Raw genomic sequence first — 19,260 nt, forward strand, 5'->3', positions numbered from 1 at the left:
ATTCTCAAGAACGACTCACGCGATTTTGTTCATATTTCATAAATAAATGTTTTATGAAAACACTAACAACATAGTATAACTCGTATGTTCTGAAAAGATCCATAATTGATAGTTTATTCTTGGGGTTGACTCTTTTGACGACTCTCAGAAATTATTCAGACGCTTTTGCTCATAGTTCACACACCCAGTGCATTTCCTTAATAATTCTAATATATGGCATAAGTTATTTCTAACGGAAATATGACTAATAGGTACTTCACTTTTGACCCTAAAATTTCACCGAACAAAGTTTTCCAAAACATTATTTTATTCGCATTTACCAAATAAATGTTTTAGTAATAGCTGCAGCCTAACACGAGTCAGTTTAAGAAATTCGGGCGAGATAGTTCAGTGTATTTGGTCCGTACTCTTCCTTAGATATATTTTTAAATGTTACTCCTAATCACACTTTTCCTAACAAGATTGAAACTTCTTTTTAAATGTGCCTCATTGTGGTCAAATGGTTCAAGTGCATTGGCTCTGGATTTAATTCCCGGTGAAAGCTAGTGTATTATTATCCAACGTTAAGGTGTAGGTGACACGTCGGTGGAAAGGAAAAGTGTTTAAATGAACCTAACCAAGCTAATCAATAATACAAGGAAATGATACAGTTATGAAATCATTGAAGAAACGTGGTTAATATTAGGTAGGTGCTACTGAAATGTCCAACCGATGATTGTCAATTCGAAAGTTAAAAAAGTGAAAAGTACAATACCAGGTTAATCACTAATCTCTACGTAAAGCTATCCTACTAAGAAGTGATTGATATACAAAAAAGTGTAATCGTAGGGAGACATGTTAGGAGAATACAGTGGGTGAGAGAGTGAGGCTCCCTACCCTTCGATTTAGATATAAGGATCGCGAGAATTTGATAAAAATAATAATAATAATACTGCAAATCATGGATAGTCTGCATTTTTGTTTGAGGGTGTATTAAAGTTCGTATATAGGTTTCCATTGAAATAAACATTAGAACAAAATATCTGTTGAACATTGCTGGGAGCTTGCGGGCAGGTTTGCAGTGCATCTCTCGCGTTTGGATATTGTAACGATCCTAGCAAACTCCTGAGCCTCCTCCACTGTAGACTATAAGTTAAATTCGTGCTTAATGAAAACTCTAAGGGTGGTATTCAGAGAGAATTCGTTAATCGAAGTTTAGTCACAGACTAGTTGGTAAGCATACTAACTCTTTACTAAGGAAGGTGCACTTTTTGGTATTCAGAGTCTACTTTGAGTACAACTAAAGTGATGACTTCGGTATGATTAACTTATAGAACCCCAATGCATCGGTGAGTAAAATAAATATGGCAACTACGGAAAAGTAGATGAGTGCATGCGTAGTCTGTAAAAATGAAAATACATGAATTACGAAATACGAAATGTTGTGTCGCACGCTCAACTGAGGGTAAAGAATTAGTCTCTGCTCTATATTAATTAGTCACATGTGATTAACTTCATCCTATACTACGTCCTAATAAGAGACTCTGAATACAATTTTGATAACCATCCGTTAGTCAACCTCGTAGTAAGGCGTTAATCAGACGTCAAAATGACTCTGCATAAGGCCCTAAATGTTTAAATTTAAAGCTGTTGACAGTTATCACCTGTGCACCACGGGCAACAATCTCCCAGTAATTCGTTGTTGCCTTTGTTTCAGCACGAAAGGTGGGCCACCGCGGACCGTCGCTGCGAGACCGCCAAGTTTTGGCGAGATGTCGCTAGTTGCCCATCGGTGGTCTACCGATTCTTAGGGCATGGAGACATGTATCTAATTACATACACACCTTTAGAACAAACACAACAAACTTGGAATATACTGATTGTACAAAGAAAATCATACACGCGGCTCTACACGGGAGAGCCATGTGTATGGAATTCCATACACATGGCAGTCAACGTGTTAAGAAATGTATAAGAGTAAGAATTAATAATAATAATAATAATAATAATAATAATAATAATAATAATAATAATAATAATAATAATAATAATAATAATAATAATAATAATCAGAAAATGAAACTATCATTCACTCAATTTATAAACATACCAGAAGAAGACAATCGCAAATGCCATCAGGAGAACCAGCTTGTACGGAATGTGAATAATGAGGATGCACCATTACCTCAAACTGAACTCCATGTGTTACGCAGCAATGTTTCATGTGTGTCCGATAACAAAAGCCTCACCTCTCAATGACCATCGCCAACCACGTCATTTGCGTCATTATATCCTTTGCCATCACAGTGACACATCATCTCCTACTACTACGGGAAGAAAACGTTAAATTGCTACTGTCCTTATTTCTGATTGCTATATAACTTGTTACGTCTGATAAAACCTTCTGCTAAGACTATTGCTTCCGAAAAAATGAAAACAGGAAAGGTAAGATTGGAAAGTCACAAACACTTGAAATATTGCAGGACACGACCATTTATCATCTGCAATTCGTAACAAAATCAATTATTGCGGTCTCTGTAATGGGCACTTTTACGCAGAAGAAAACGGACTAAAATGGACACAACGTATCAGGTGAGCACTGTTGTATCATGTTTCGTGCGTATCTGCCCAAGACATGATCATCTCCGCCTGTGATCAGTGCCACAAATAAGATAGCCTGAGAGCTCTTTTTATCCTTAGGGGGAGCATATTCGACGCACTGACCTTGTGTTGTTTGAGTGACTGATTTATTTGGTTTGTTTTATTTAACAGTCCTTTTATGCGCCAATTTGTCATCGATACCTTAACGTAGAAATCGGACTTCGAACGATGCACTTAAGCCGCTTCAGCACAAAATGCATATGGGAGTTTTTCTTTCGATTTCCTTAGGAATGTTGCGAGTGGTATGACTTTTTAAACTACGTTTTAAAAATAATACACATCGACACACAAGTTGATAATCTGAAACCTAGGAAATATGTTGAATTGCTTTTAATTTGTTCTCACGCTACCAAAACAGTATTTATGCTTTTTTATTCCACCCTTAAGCATTTCATACTATTGTATGTTCTAGGATGATACAGTTCTAGTTCATGTATATGCTATCTTTGAAAATACAGTAGAGGTTCGCTTATCCGATATAAACAGGTAGGCAGAACGTAGGGTAATATGGATGTGTTAAGAAAAGACATATTAAAAGTAAAACTATGAAATAATTTTACATATTACGCATTTAATAATCATGTTTTATGACAAATAAATGCACTATACTGAATCAGGGACGTATCCGCCGTGAAGTCCTGGCGGCTGTACCCCCCAAAACTCAAACACTTTTTTTAATAAACTTGCTTTAACCCTTTTGAGGTTCTTTTACGTCAGTTTATTTTGAGTCAGTGTTCAAATTTTGTGCAATGTGCTGTTGTCTTGTTATAATTCTAAGAACAGACTTTAATCCCATTGTTCCCAAGTGGAATTAAAGAACAGTTTCAAATAGGATTAAAATTTCGTTTCCGTTCTGTTTATAAATTTATTGCATTAGAACGATACACTCATTGCCTTCTTGCTATTTTTGTTATGTAATATACGTAGCAGACAGTTTTCCTGTTATAGTATATCTCTTGAAAATATGTTGGATTTTGTTTGTGCTACAATGCAGTTTGTTCAAAGTAAACAGGTTTATAAATGAAAAGTACGAAACAGTTTAAGAGAAATACAGAACTGTTGCATTATTATTATTATTATTATTATTATTATTATTATTATTATTATTATTATTATTATTATTATTATTATTATTATTATTATTATTATTATTATCGATATTTTAAAAACAGAATTACATGCTTACGAGGATTCGTGTTGGGCCCCCTCCGAATAGAAAACCTGGATGCGTGTATGCACTGAATAATAGACATATGAGTTGTGGTGTACACGGGCGCACTAGGCGATAGACTCCAGAGCATCAAAAGATAGATTAAGAACACAATTTTCAGTTCATGCCGCTTGATGGTATTTTTTATCTGCATTGTTATGTCGGATAATACGGTATTTGGAATAAACGAAGGTCGGATAAGGGACACCATGGCGTATTAGTGTTTCAAGCACCCAAACCTGTAAAATATTTCCATAAAAATTAAATCTTTCTCACTCTAGCTAAATATGTGAATATGGTCGCACACCTTGCCTTATAAAGTATAGTCTTATAAAGAAAATATATATTTTAGCTAAAAGCTAAAGAGAAACCAACTTCAATAAAATATTATAGTTTTTTTATTTTTAAATAATGGCAAACTTGTCCATTTCATCACGATAAATCAAGTATGGTACTAAGATGTCTGTTTCTGTCTGTATATATATATCCTTCACACTTTGTTGGAGACAACATTTTTCTTTTTCCAAGAAAAGAAAATGAGAGAAGAAGCTATACAACAGCATGAACTCTAAACAGTAGATATTAGTAGTAGTACTCTAATCCTGGATAAATATGTCATTAAAGGAAAAATAAGTAAGTTATTTTGTTATTATAATGCTTCGGTTCTTATTAACATGAAAATTATACACTTCGTATAATGTTTTATGAAAAAGAAAAAATGGAATGGGATGGAATGGGATACGATCCGGTGTGAACATAGTATACGAATTACCAGTCCGCCAATCTACTCACCTAACTACGATGACTATTTTCTGTTTGTTTTCCTTTTCTTAACAAATAAATGCTCATAACCATGGTGCGTATCACTTCGAACCTCAAGACAAGAGTTTTCTGTTTGTTTCTATATTTCTATACGACGAATTTGTTACGAAGCTAATTTATATTTGGCAGACCATCCAGACACTAAGTTTAAACCAGTGATGTGCCGTAAACTATAATTTTACGTCTACTCATTGTCTACTGTAATCTATACGTAATCTACATTACACCTTTTCCCGTGTAGACTATGTAGACAACCACTATCAAATATAAGGAAAAATTTCGTTGCTCGTTTGTTCATATTTCCTCATTCAGTTGTTTCGCTTCGGTGCAGCGAGCATTTTTGCCGATCCCAAACGTTTCAGTATTCTTGCCAATTTGATGTCGAGAACAGAACCCAAACAACCCCTGCGGGGCTTCTAACCCGTTCCCACTACTACTACTACAACTACTCCATTAGCTGTGGATCTATATAGTACAAGGGCAACGTAATATTACTACATTTGCTGTGGATCTATATAGTACAAGGGCAAACTTATTTTAATGAAAGAAGTTTAATGACAATTTTTTAAAAAAATGATCGTTAAATCACTTTTTGATTATTATTTTTAATCTTATTTTAACGAAAGAAGTGTTATAAAAATTTTTAAAAGTAGTAAAAAAACTGTCCGTAGGCAGGATTTAAACCCAGGCCAAAATCATTTCCTTTACAAGCATGTTGCGCTAGCCCACTGAATATTTATTGTACTCTGTCACTAATATTACATAGCAAAATTACATGGAGAGAATATAGGCGTAATCTAGGACCGACCACTGGGAAGAGAGTCCAATATGTGGTTCTGAGCAAACCTACTCCGCTGTACGATGATAATGGTTATGCATAACAAGGAAAATGTTCACAAGCACAATTCATGGCCTCCCGGTCTTTCCCGACATGTGGGACAGAGCTGCTTGCAAAAAAAACACTGAAAGATTGTCTTTCGAGATCGACTGAAAAATATTTGCGGCGTTCCCGTTGTAGAAAGTCGAAATATAAGCATTCATCATTCCACGGCATGGAATGATGAACATATAACAATGTGGTACCAACTAACCAGAGGACCGTATTATGTTTGGTTTTTGGGTAATACTGAAATGCAGGAAAGAATAGGAGATCGACTGTAAATAAAGGAAAAGGTGTACGGCAGATCAAGCTCAACATACGAAGGAGGAGGTTCCAAATAATATCGGCACCTGAACATGACATGTAGCGATGAGGTAGTGTGTCGGAGTGGCCACAATATTTTGCAGGTGAGGGTTGTGGTACGTCCAATGCGCAGAAGTCGTTCTTGTGTGGCAGGCAGTTGATGAACTATGGTCGTCCATACCGCTTGTGTGTGCAAAGGGAGGACATTGGTTCTTAGATTTTGCCAAATATGGCGCCATTGCTTATTGGGGAACATATCATGTACCCGGACTCTCACATCTACAAGTGACGCTCTCCACAATTGCTGGTATAAGGTTTGGTGAGTATATGTAGTAGGGGAAGCAAGCTCACCAGAATATGTCCATGCTTGAACGAGATTGGTGACATAGGGAGGACATAATTTGCCAAATCTGCAGAAAGGCGGATTCCTTGGTTGGGAGTATTCGGGCCAGAAACATTCGATCCACACCCGTGTATAGTCCATGTGGGGCTCAACGTCTTGATACGCATCTAGCATGTATAAAACTTGACTTTTAAGACGAATGTTTACGAGTCCAAGGCCCCCTTCTCTGCGAGGAAGATAAATAGTGTTGTGGCGGAGGCGGAAGTAGTAGCCCCGCCAAAGAAACCACATAAATACAGATTCAATTTGGCGAGCGTAAACAGAAGGGAGGGGAAAGGTGCGCGCGTAGTACCAAAGTTTAGCAGCAACATACTGGTTAAGATATTGGACCTTATGTATGATATGCAGACCTCGGAACCGTTGTAAGTATAGCATCTGCTTAATCTGATGAACTATAGGACGCCAGACAGCATCCATTTGTTTGCGTACATCGCTATGAAAAGTTATGCCGAGTACTGTTAAAACATCAACTGTGGGAATGTGAGAGCGTGAATCAGGTATAGAGGGTAGGGAGAATCCGTGAAATGACAGGAGTTTGGTCTTGTGTTTATTGTATGCCAAGCCGGAGCACTGGGTGAACTCGTCAGTTATGCGGATGGCGGTGAGCATATCTTTGGGCGTAGTTCCTATTAAGGTTACGTCATCCGCAAATCCGAAGACGTGTAATTGATGGTATTCCGGTATACCGGGAGAGGTAATGTTAGCCAGAGCCCGGAGATAGGTATCTAGAACTATCACAAAGAGGCTCGTCAAGATGCTATCACCTTGACGTAATCCGCGTTGCAGAGCAAATATGTCAGAAAGATGACCGTTGATCTGTACTCGACATTGGGCCGATTGGTATAGTTGTCTTATGACTTGTTGAAATGCAGGAGGAAATCCCCAAGCGTCTAAAGTTTGAAGAAGAAACCCGTGATCAACGCAGTCATATGCGGAAGAAAAATCTATGCCAAGGACCCCCGCTTTAATGCGCCGAGTTTGCACGTGCGCTATAAAATCCCGTAACGAACGTAACACATAATGGATGTTATATTTGGGGTGGGTGGCTGCCTGATATGGACTAATATACTTTTGCAATATGGGTTTTAAACGTGCCGTCAGAATTTTGGTAAAAAGTTTCAAATCGGTAGGCAGTAAAGTGATGGGTCGGTACTCCTGTACAGTCTGGGAAGTGGCGGATTTCGGGATAAAGATTGTGATTCCGACGTTACCGCGGATGGGGCCTCCCTGTAAATATGTATTAAATAACTTGACTAGGGTATCGGAAAGAAAAGTCCAGTATTGTTTATAGAACGCGTACGGCAGACCTTCATATCCTGGCGCGCCCTTTCCTTTTGTTGCCTGGAGGGCCATCCATATTTCCTGACAAGTTATGGGGCGCATGAGATCACGACCCTCTTCCTCCGTAATCAGTTTGGGAATAATCGACAAAAACTGAGTTGTAACATTGGTGTCAGAAGGTCGGGGTTGTACTAATTTATGGTAATGCTCACGGAAAACATTTAAGATCTGAATCGAATCACTAGTCATATCACCATTCGGGAGTCGGAAAGCTATTATTGTAGCTTGTTTCCGCCGGTGCAATAGACGTGCAGCGTCGTAAATAGTGACAGTTTCCTGGGCAAGCCTATAATATGTGGTCTCATTAATAAAAGAAGGCATGAGTGTGGGAGCCTGGAGATTTTGGAGTCGTAGTTTGAGCTGTTGCACTGTGCGTTTATTCTGTAGTGAGGGGGCCGCACACCATGCCTGACGCAATGCCTCATAGAGGAATTCAAACATCAACTGCCGATCGTGTCGTGTTTCATGTCCTTTACCTTGGAAGAACCGAGCGATCTTAGGTTTAAGAAATGTCGTCCACCAAGAGGTGAGATCTGGAAAATATTGTTGCATCCTTTCCCAATAGGAATATTGTTGTTCCAGTTCCTCCCGATAACCGTCGTGGTGAAGTAAGGATGTATTTAACTTCCAGTATCCTCGCCTGCTAAGGGCTGGCAAGGGTTGATCTGTTTTTATGTGGAGCTTGATCGCTGCATGATCGCTGAAAGATGGTATAATAGTCTGTACGTCAATAATAGTGTGAAATAAGTCAGGAGTGACGTATATTTTGTCAATCCTAATTTTCGAATGTGAAGTACAATGGGTATAGGTCCTCGGTGAATTGGAAACAATGACTACATCCCTTAAGTGATAAGCCCGCAAAAATTCCAAAAAATGCGGGACAAGGGGGGTGGTGGGCGGAATTGAATCTGCACTGGTTTCAGTAGTATTCCAATCAGCCATGATTACCATACGAGAAATATTAGGAGGCAGGAATTGTGGCAAACTTTGGCCATAAAATTCAGCCCGTTCCTTCTTAGCTGTATAGCCAGAAGGAGCATATAGTCCGACGACCAGGTGCCCCTGTATGACACAATGAATAATACGTCCGTCAGGGGAGAGAGTAAGATTGGTATGCCCCAATCCTTTTCTGATAAACATCCCTACTCCAGTGGTGGGTCCTAAATTAGCAAACACATCATAGTCCATCATATTGTGAAATGAATCATATATAAGTTCTTGCACACAAACTACATCCGGTTTTTTGACATACGAGAAATTGGTTTAAATATGCTTTTTTATCGTCACTACTTGCGCGATTTAAATTTATCGTGAGAAAGGATAAAGAGTTTATCACAGTCATATAGAGGAAAATTTCGTAGTATAACACTTCTGTGCAATGTCGATATTTACGTAAGTTTGCGCTATTCAAAGTTAATATGAGTCTTAAAACTAAGAAGTGAAGCAAAAAATAACTTACAAAATCCATGATAGATGTTTATGAATATAAGTGCTGCAGATAAAAATAAAACTATACGGTGACGGTAGATTTAAACACAACTAACACTCAAGGATTTCCTGTTTGTATACGTGATAAATACCGCTGTTCCACTCTGCACTCTTGCACTATTAGAATCGGAGGGCACTTGTGTTGTACACACGTGACGTAGAGAAAGAACAAACCAACGGAGGCACACACCACACTACTTGAGGTGAATTCGTATCCATTGACCTTGAAGACCAATACCTTATGTATCTGTTTCAAACACCTGCTGTGGGCGAGTCCGTGGGTCTCGATCACAAGACAGAGAGACTTGGCTGCCTTCCAAGTGAGAATTCAGTTCTTCCTTCCGGGATAATTTGCGTCTTTTTTGTTTAGAAATAACATCGCTAAATTTAATCCCTTGTGTCTCATGCTGGAGAAAATCGCTTTCAAGGGATTCAAGATTCTCTTCTTGTGTCTCTTTCGGGATCTCGCTATCCTCAACTGGTGAGGGATGTGGTTCAACCTCCATGTTGTGTGAGGTGATATGCTGCTCTACTCGTATGCCGGAGGCCTCCGATGGAGGCGATAAAGGCACTCGTTTACTGGGAAGTTGGGTATCGTCCTTTGCTTTCTCAATAGACGTTATTGTAAGTGCAGGGAACTCCTTTGGGTCCGGAACCGAGGGTCGATGCTCAAGATCATCTTCTTGGTTACCAGATTTCGTAGAAATGACAGGTGGGGCTAATTTGTAAGATGTCTTAGGAGTCACTTTTCCGAGTTCTGTCATGCGAGGAAGGGACGGAGAAGTGGTCGGGATTACACTCGTTGCCCCTCGGGGTTGAGCCCCCCGTTTCAGTACACAGTTCGCTACGGTGTGCATAGAGCTTTGGCATCGGAAACATGTAATCGGCTGTAAACTCCTACTTTATAACCATGGACTAGAAGTCGGGATGGCACATGAGATGTCAGTTTAATATGTACATGGCGAGTTCCAGTTTTAATACCAGGGGGATAAGGAGGGGCCCATTCCTGATCTTCTATTTTAATCACTGAACCATATGCACTAAGAGCCTCACTCAATAAGTTGTTCGGTGCCTCGATAGGGAACTCAAACACACGAAGGAGGGTAGTCGGATCTGCTGCGGAAATAATTCGAACAAAACTCACTTCCTTATTTGAATGAGTGAATGGGATCTCACTAGGGGCATGAGCTGCAAAGTCATCGTATTCCTGTTGCGTTTTGAATTTTAGAAAAATACAAAAATTTTCACTATTTAACTGCATGGCACTGATGTGATCAAAAATACCTGGGAAAGTGGAGTTCATCCAATGGTAGATTTCCAAGGGGACTGGTCGAACTGCACGGAACTTCTTGTCAAATTCTAGTTTAAATTGAAGATCTTTTTTATATTCCATATTCACGTTTGCACTGATACACCGACACTACGCCGAAACGGCAATAATTGAGAGTACGGAGTATAACTCCTACTTCAGTAGTTTTGCTTTGATATAGTAATCAGAGCTATGAAATACACTTAACGTATATATGGTCTACGATACTATAGGCTATAGTACACTGTGGAAGCACCAGAGCACCCGTGTTGACTCGACGGCGGCTTGATGCGAACTGACCCACTCGGCTACCAGAGCCGACACCATTTGCCGTTTACTTTGTGCTATATTTAGATCATGTCTTGTGATATCGTATCTGTATCGACCAATTAGATCAGAGGATATCTGAAACGTTTGGGATCCGCAAATATGCGTGCAGCGAAAGATTAGGGAAACAAGTAACATATAAAAAGTAGAGGGAATTATCTAATATGCATGTTTACTCTGCTCTGCACATATCACTTCCTTAGATTTTCCACTTCGAGCACTGCTTTTATAATGAAATTTACAAAACTAATTCTCACCTGTGAGCTTTCAGTCTTGAATATGCTGTATTTGCCATTTTTTTCTTGCATATTTTACAAAATGAATAATATTTTTCATTTTCCTTCATCAAGACGAAACTAAGTATTCGAAAGTTATTATTCGCTGGTCTAGGCATTTTATTTTGTACGCAATTTCGGAAGGTAACGACAAAATAAAGCTCCTTTATTGTCCACGATGCCATATTAAATTACGTGTTGTTGACATATTCTACATAGTCTACGTTGTTTACATTGTCTACGCATAGTTGACACGTAAACGTAAACTATCGTTTTTACGCGTAGACGCACATCTCTGGTTTAAACCAATAAATGCAATATTGTACTCCACTTTCAGTTCCTTAAGTACAACTCCGCCAGTTGAAAATTGAAATTCCCTACGCAATCGTGCTCTGCTACTGGAAAAATCCTCCGAAAGCATTATTGCCAGTATACACAAAACCGAGCATAATTTTGTTTTTTGCTTATATTTGTATTATTTTATTATATTTTTTTTAAAATATCTCCTTAGATGGGTTGCTTTCTATTATCTCCACTTACTAATAACAGAATTTTATCCGTAAACGTAAGGAAAATGGAATAAATGCTAAAAATCGTGAGTTACAGTATACGCGCTTTTTTTGAGCATAGGGGTACATATCCCGAATGATAGAGGTGAGCCTCATCAATGAAGAAAACAAGTGTGTTGTGATTCTTGCTAAGAAGCGCCTCACATTCATTTTGTCGAGGAGCAAACTCGTGTGGTAGCCCTTACGCTCTCGGCTTAAGTACTAGCGGCCACGGGTTCGATTCCCGGTGGAGTCAATAGGTCGAAAAAGTGTAAAAAGCTTTTTCAGGCCAGCCGTTTTGCGTTTTCCTTATTCACACCAGGTAAATACCGAGGTAGTACGTAACATATAGGTCCCACACCGCTTCTTTTCTTCCCCAATCCTTTTTCCTTCCATTTCCTCGGATGCTGCGATCGCCGAGAGACGTCATTCCTCATGCGTGACGGGATAAATGGCTATAGATGCTGAAAGCCCAGAAATATAAATTCTAATCCTAACAAAATTGCGTGGACTAAGTTCCTGGATCACAGCCAATTGGTAGGGATGAAAGTTTAGTTCGTTGTTAAAGATTCGTCTCATAGAACGAGCAGACAATCCAACAGCAGCTGCATGCTTGCGAGCAGAGCACTGAGGGTATCACAAACCAGAAAGCCATGTCAATGTCAATGTTTCTGGTTGACCTTGTTGTTCGTGGAAGCCCAGGGTGTTTTTCTTCACATCACCAGTCTGTATGAAGTTGTTTACCCATGAAACAATCAACTACCGGCCAGGAACACGACCATGGGGGGAAATATTGGAATGGGTACGGAATGCACGTTGCGTGACGATGATTGAGCGACCGTTAGAAAAGTGTGCTTCGACAGAGGACGCGCTCCACATTCATCCACTCCATGATACTAATTTTAAAAAAGCGAAGCTACAACTTTATCCCCCTCCTTCTCGAACGTGAATATCCTGCCTCATCCTCCTCAGAGCAACAATCACTTCATGGCCCCAAATTCAAATAAGCGAGTTGCTCTGCCCCACCCTCAAGCTGGCTTTCTCATGTCACTTTGATTAAAAGCTCTATCCTAACTGTAATGTTGTTCAAAATAGAGTATATAATTTGATTTTATAGGGTCACTTTCATTAAGATGCATATCCTATAAGGAATTTCAAGTATTTCCCATAAAATTACTCTTTCCGTGCGAAGAGCGGGCATTTCGGCTAGTATTTTATATTAAGATTATTAGCTTACCTTCTTCAAAGGTTCAATCAATTGCAAAGTATTCTCGATGTTAAACTTAGGAAAGTATACATCAACTAGTCGGTCCGTCATGGTCTCCATAACGTCATCTACGGACGTAAATTTCGAAAGCAGATCATCAACAGTTGACTCTTCAGAAGGGAGTAAGACCAGCATATAGAATTTCTCTTGCTGTAGAAGAAAATGAATATATTATTAGTTATTATACCTACCTACCTTATCTATGTATCTATATCTATACCGTGTGTAATTCAAGTTTGAAGCATAGAACGTGTGAGTTTAGATATGAAAAAATAGAAAGTACGGATGTCCAAAATTTTCTGGAATCCGGATTCGGAAATTTTACTTTCCTGATTTCGAAAAATTCTGGAATTGGGAAAAATTCCCGTATTCGGAAAAATTTCGCAACTTTTCCGAATTCTGGATTTTTTTCCGAAATCCGGGTTTTTCTAAATTTCGGAATTTTTCCGAATTACGGATTTTTTCGGATCTTACTTTCCGGATTCCGGAATGTAAAAATTCCGGAATTGGCTATCCCTAATACAAAGAGAGGAAAGTTGTTGGAAATTGGTAGTTTTCAGTCGAAATTGGTGGAATTTTTCCAATCGCACCGTCTCTTTAGATTTCACACTAGTAAAGCGTCCAATGTTAAATGAAAAGGCAACGTTATCAGTTCGGGAGTCTGCTTCCTTGGGTTCTCATTACTCCAGCAATACAGCATTGCTGGTAAACTGTTTTGAACTGTTTTAGAATCCTTCACACAATAATGTGAACTTACTGCATGTCATTGTTGCATACCGTAAGAACATCCTGGCTGTACTGGAGATTACCTTCTGATGAAGTCTAACTTATACATGTAGAAAGTTCAGTTAGATATGTAGTAAGACTTCAAATGAGTATAATACACTCTATATTAATAATTAGCGGCGGGCAGAAGCAGGTTGAGCACTGTTTGTTGCATGCGCACTAAAGGTTCGTCATAACAGTTATAGTTTCTCAACAACAATCTACAAGATAGCAGTCTTACACACACATGTTGCAGGGAGCGCCTGCACATGGAAACCCGTAAATGCAGTTGACTTTGCGTGGTCTGCTGTCCATTCACTTCGAGCGAAGTTACTGAGCGCTCCGCTCAGCAACTTGGCAACAGCCGTCGGATCAAGGCTAGATGGCGAAAAGAATCATTGTGATGCAGACAAAATGGATGGTGAAGCGTCGTTTTGCCAGCATCGTGGATGACAGCGGCGTGGAAATTTGGTTTAAGACTTAATGGTAAGTTAACCATTACAGGCTTGTAATGTTCTGGTACTGGTCGCAAACTACATTAATGAATCATAACGCTAACTCTCATTTGATTACAGTTCAGTATCTCCAAACAAACTAGTTTGCTCTATAACCACTGGTTACATAAGACTCTACTTCAGTGAAGCTGTCGTCCAACTGTTCGCCTCTTGACCGATAAACTGTTACACATCGTTAATCATTGAATGAATCTGTTTTTTGCAAGAATGTATATGTGAATATATGAATGTATTATTTGAAGCTTGGCGCATTTTTCCCCATCTGAGTTGGGATGCTCAGTTTCTTTGAACACTGAGGCATCCATAGTACCACAGACCGGCTTAATTACTTATTTCAGTTTAACACATTTTCGGTCTTAAATGTTAGTAGAATATATACCTATATCCGTCTCTAAAACCACTCAAATTTCTATTATCCAGCTTAATTAGACTAATTTTTTATTCTCGTCATTTGATTGGTTATATAGTCAAAATCAATATCACACGAAGATTTCAACGTCAAAGTCACATAGTATCATTTAGAAAGCACGACGAATCCATATGATTATTTATTATGATAGTTGCCCAAGGTGGGCTTGTCACAGAAAGCTACTTATTAGAGACATTGCTTATCACTTGCAAAATGTAATCACGGTCACTGAGATGAATAACGCTATTTAGTGTTTGGAGATTCACACGTAGCAAAAGGGAAATAGGGATATGATTGCATAGTAGAATTCCAGTTTCACAATGTTTATGGATATACTAGATATTAATCATAAGTTACGACAACCTGCCTTTTTACTCATGCACCATGCAATTGGAGAGGTAATACATAGGTGATAGATACACATACAGGTTGGATTACATCACAAGGGCAAGGCTGACATTTAAATACAAGACGGTATACTCTACGTCTACATTTTATTTTAATCGAATTCATGAAACTATAGCAACGAACGTATTTTATATCGCAACCGCTCGGGGAAAGTAATGAAAGCCTTTATCTACATTAGACGAAGAACTTTATACTATACTCTTCAGTATAACACGTACAATATATTCATTACATATCCATAATTCAAAATACATATATTGACCCATTTTCTACAATTTCTAGTTAATTACCCCGTTCAATATAATCTCTATGTTGCACAACTATATCACATACAACAAAGAAACTCGACAAATGGAATGAGTAACGAAACTACAAAAGAAATATTTACGTTTTACTTAATCCTTAGTGATTCAAATAGTAAGTATTATGAGTAGTTGACAGGCATGTAAATCGGTTTATAATACTGAAAATTTTGTACTTTACAATGCAAATGATAAACTTAATGAAGTTAGCAATAAATTCATGGGCCCAAATAACCTAAACAGAAAGACCCTAACAGCACAAGATACGCTAGGCATGTGCCATTTAGGTGTCCCAGCTACTTTTTAGGTACCCGATAATTGGTACTACCATGAGCAAAATAAATGACGCGTCTCTTTATTTTGAAGTTTTTTGAAAATATCTCCGTTTTCTTTATATGTTCGAAATTTCGGAAGGTTTCCCCAGCAGGACAGGTTAATAACAAACCCGTTTTTAATATTTGTGTTAGATATTAGCTTAAAATAAAGAAATTAGAAGCAAAAAACATTAAATCGACAGAAATCTCGAGAATTACCAACTCTGCTAAAGTGGGAAATTTTCAAGAACACGAGGGAATTCTGCAGTTCAACACGAAGCAGCGACATCTATGTCATTGAGAGAAATCTGGATTAAATCTAGAAACTAAACTTTTAACGAATATTTCTAGTATGTCTTATTATATGCATTATCTGCAAACTCCAAATATATGAATATATGCTAAGTATTAACATAAAGATAGAGCAAATAGTGGAAATTATCTATGGAAAAGGACGAATTGGTAGGACGATCGTAATGAAATATCGTCTTTACCGGAACAGGCTCAGTTCACGTAAAAAGCAAATAGAAAAGTTAGTTAAAGTAACGAGTCTGTATGCTGAAGGTAGCGGGTTCGATCCCCTGGAAATGCCGTTGTCATTTTTATCACTACACTACGGTCATTTTATTTATTTTTTTATGTGGGAAAGAATCAAATTGTAACGTATGTGTAAAACTCATGACGATACCAAAAAAAAAAAAGAAAAAATGCCGTTGTCGCACTTGCACTAGCGTCCCTAATTTTGTTTGCAAACAGTTTCGTAATTATTTCCCCTGTGCTCACTGCTCACCATATGCTCGCTGGCGCATAACGAATGTTTCCCAGTAAATGTTAATTCTAATTTGGAGAATTTTATAAAGTTTCACAATATTTCTCACTAGATAGTCTCCTATCTACGTGTTTGGATATTTTGATAACAGATGTCCCTATTAAATGTTTAATTTTCCCTAGATGTTTAATTACGGAAAAGTTTTACAATGTATTTGTATTGAATTGAAATTGTTTTGAATTTGCTACATAAGGTAAGTAGACCCAAGGAGGAGAACTCAAGTAATTGATATTCTACGTAAAAGCAACCTATTGTAGAATGATGATGCTTCTTACCTTCAGCACATAATCTTTACGTTAGAGAGTCAGACAGAGAAAAATCCTGTTTTTCCTCCTCTATGACCACCCATCTTAAACCTATACATATCATTGTTCGTCTCACAAAATTTCGGTGCTCCAAAAACATTCAAATAATAATAATAATAATAATAATAATAATAATAATAATAATAATAATAATAATAATAATAATAATAATAATAATAATAATAATAATAATAATAATCCTGAATATGCCATCCTTACATAATGTAAGGATATTTAAATCTTAAATATCTTAGTTTAAAATGCTTTCTTTAGTACTTATTTGAGCAACCATGTAGGAGGGGGTACGACTTTTTATTTTGCCCCTCTCATTTCAGTACCCTTCCTATAGAAAGTAATTTTTGATAAGCAGGACAGACAAAATGAATAAGAAATATATTTACAGCATCCTCTCCCCTTTCATGATTGGAATATCACGTAATATTTTTTATTCTACGAAAGATGGCCCTGTGCGGTTAGGGGTAGGTAACTAAAAAAATACCTAATATATAGCGCCCCTTGATTGTAATATTACCGCTTCTTTATTTGTACGAGGGAGCCCCTACACAATCAAGGGTGACAAAAAGAATAGGAAGAGTGTCTATTGATTCCAGTGGTGGATCCAGCACGAACTCCTGGGGGAGGGGAGGGGAAGTGAAACATTCTTTTGATGATGTGAAGCTGTCACAAATTACCACTTAACTAAACTAAACAATAGTGGGGGGAACCGGAACCCAGTCAGTTTAAATTGATGTAAAAGTTTAATTTTTGGCTTCATATTAAAGTTTTGGTTTCAAATGAGAGTTTCAGTCCAAGTGGTCAATGATCAAATCTCGTGGGGCTCTTCAGTGTAGGCTAATACGGCCCCCTTATGAGAAAAGGCAAAATTATTAACATGTTTATAACTTTCGAATTTTTCGTCTATTTTAAAGAAATATTTTGCTTCGTATTAAAGTGTTGGTTCCAAATGACAAATTCAGTCCGAGTGGACAATGATCAAATCTCCGGGGGGGGGGGTCTTCAGTATAGGGGGCTACGGCTCCCTTATGGGCAAAGGCAAAAATATGAAAATGCTTATAACTTCCGAATTTTCCGTCTATTTTAAAGAAATTATTGGCTTCATATTAAAGTCTTGGCTTCAAATGACAATTTCAGTCCGTGTGGACAATGATCAAATCTCGGAGGGCTCTTCGGTGTAGGGGTTTCGGCTTCTTTATGGGACAAGATTCACGTAGTTGATATTGCAAAATTGTTTTATATATATAAGTGGAAACTTGCACCATTTGGTTAATTTTACCTCTTATGTTTTGCAGATTCATATTCCAAGCAATAGTTACTCCGCAGAGCTAAAAGAAGGCACTTACTAGTTTCATTAAAATGAAATGTCTTTTATGATAGGAGCAGACGAACAAACAGGCACCCAAACGTTGGTTGAGTCGTACGGTTGAAACTCGTTAAGCTCGCTTCAATTATTATTATTATTATTATTATTATTATTATTATTATTATTATTATTAAAGCTTTTTGCTCCTAATTTAGTTATTTTACTTTATTATTTAACGAATATATTGAAAATTGTCAGAGACACGTATGCAGTAATTTATTTCGGGAGGGGTCCGACTTCAATATTAGGATAAATTACTATAAAATTTTAAAAGATAATCCCCAAAATTAGGCTAAATTTACAGAAAAGTTGGGGTTTCAGAGGGGGTCCGGACCCCCTGGACCCACCCCTAAATGCATCCTTGTTTGTCAGTAACATTTCCTCATTTTGAAACCCTCAAAAACTTCGGATAGACTATATAAAGGAAAACGAGTTATTTTCGATAAAATATCACTTCAAGGAGACGCGACAGTTTTATTGCACATGGTGGTATCCAACGTTCACAAGGGCAAGAATTCCTTCCCTTTTATTCTTTTGCTATTGTGCTGTATCGAAAGGTCAGGTTTGTAACATATTACTCCTACGAACAAGCATGACTGGCAGATAGGAATACTGAACACAACTCCAGAGAAATGCATGCTGAACTTACGTTTATAGCTACGCTCTGGTGATTTGCCCTCAAGGTCAATCGAGTGGTAATTCAGTTCCGTCTCTGTTCTTAAGCCATGTTCGTATTACTTCGAACAGTTTTGATAATGAAAAGCATGCCTCTTAATATAACAGACTTCTTTCGCGTAAGAAATCGAAACTCAGTTGGTCAGAGCAACTAGTCTGTAAGAATTAGGTTGTTAGTTAGTTAGGAGCCCAGTACGAGTAAGGGTTTTTATTACTATTGTTTTTATCTTTTTTATGTGAGGAAAAATCAAATTGTGACATCCCGATATCAAATGTATTTGATTAGGTAGCTTTGTCTTAGCTAAACTTTAAACATCAGTAACTGTCGAAATTATTTCACTAACCGATCACTTACTGAACATTTCAAACACGTCAAACCAGTGGCATAACATGAAGGTTAACCTCTCCTCCGCAGTCCTTAGTTATGCGTCCGTACTTTCAAGGGCGGACTAAGGGCCGGGCGACTGCCCGGGGCGCCAGAGAAAGAGGGGCACCAAAACGAGCCTCAAAAAGTAAATTTTATAATGTGCTTTCTACTGACGTT

General features: G+C 38.0%; 1 protein-coding gene across 1 annotated transcript in view; it reads right to left on the reverse strand.

Annotated features, from left to right (window-relative positions):
- Positions 1-19,260, reverse strand: part of LOC145676507 (leukocyte elastase inhibitor-like) — a 119,224-nt gene that overhangs the window by 41,725 nt on the left and 58,239 nt on the right. Inside the window, exon 6 of the mRNA XM_081747325.1 lies at positions 12,784-12,963. Within this exon, the coding sequence (XP_081603451.1) occupies positions 12,784-12,963 (180 nt within the window). The remainder of the gene's footprint in view (positions 1-12,783; positions 12,964-19,260) is intronic.

Source organism: Thermobia domestica, unplaced genomic scaffold (assembly GCF_964235325.1).
Source record: "Thermobia domestica unplaced genomic scaffold, izTheDome1.hap1.1 HAP1_SCAFFOLD_183, whole genome shotgun sequence".
NCBI classification, from domain to species: domain Eukaryota; kingdom Metazoa; phylum Arthropoda; class Insecta; order Zygentoma; family Lepismatidae; genus Thermobia; species Thermobia domestica.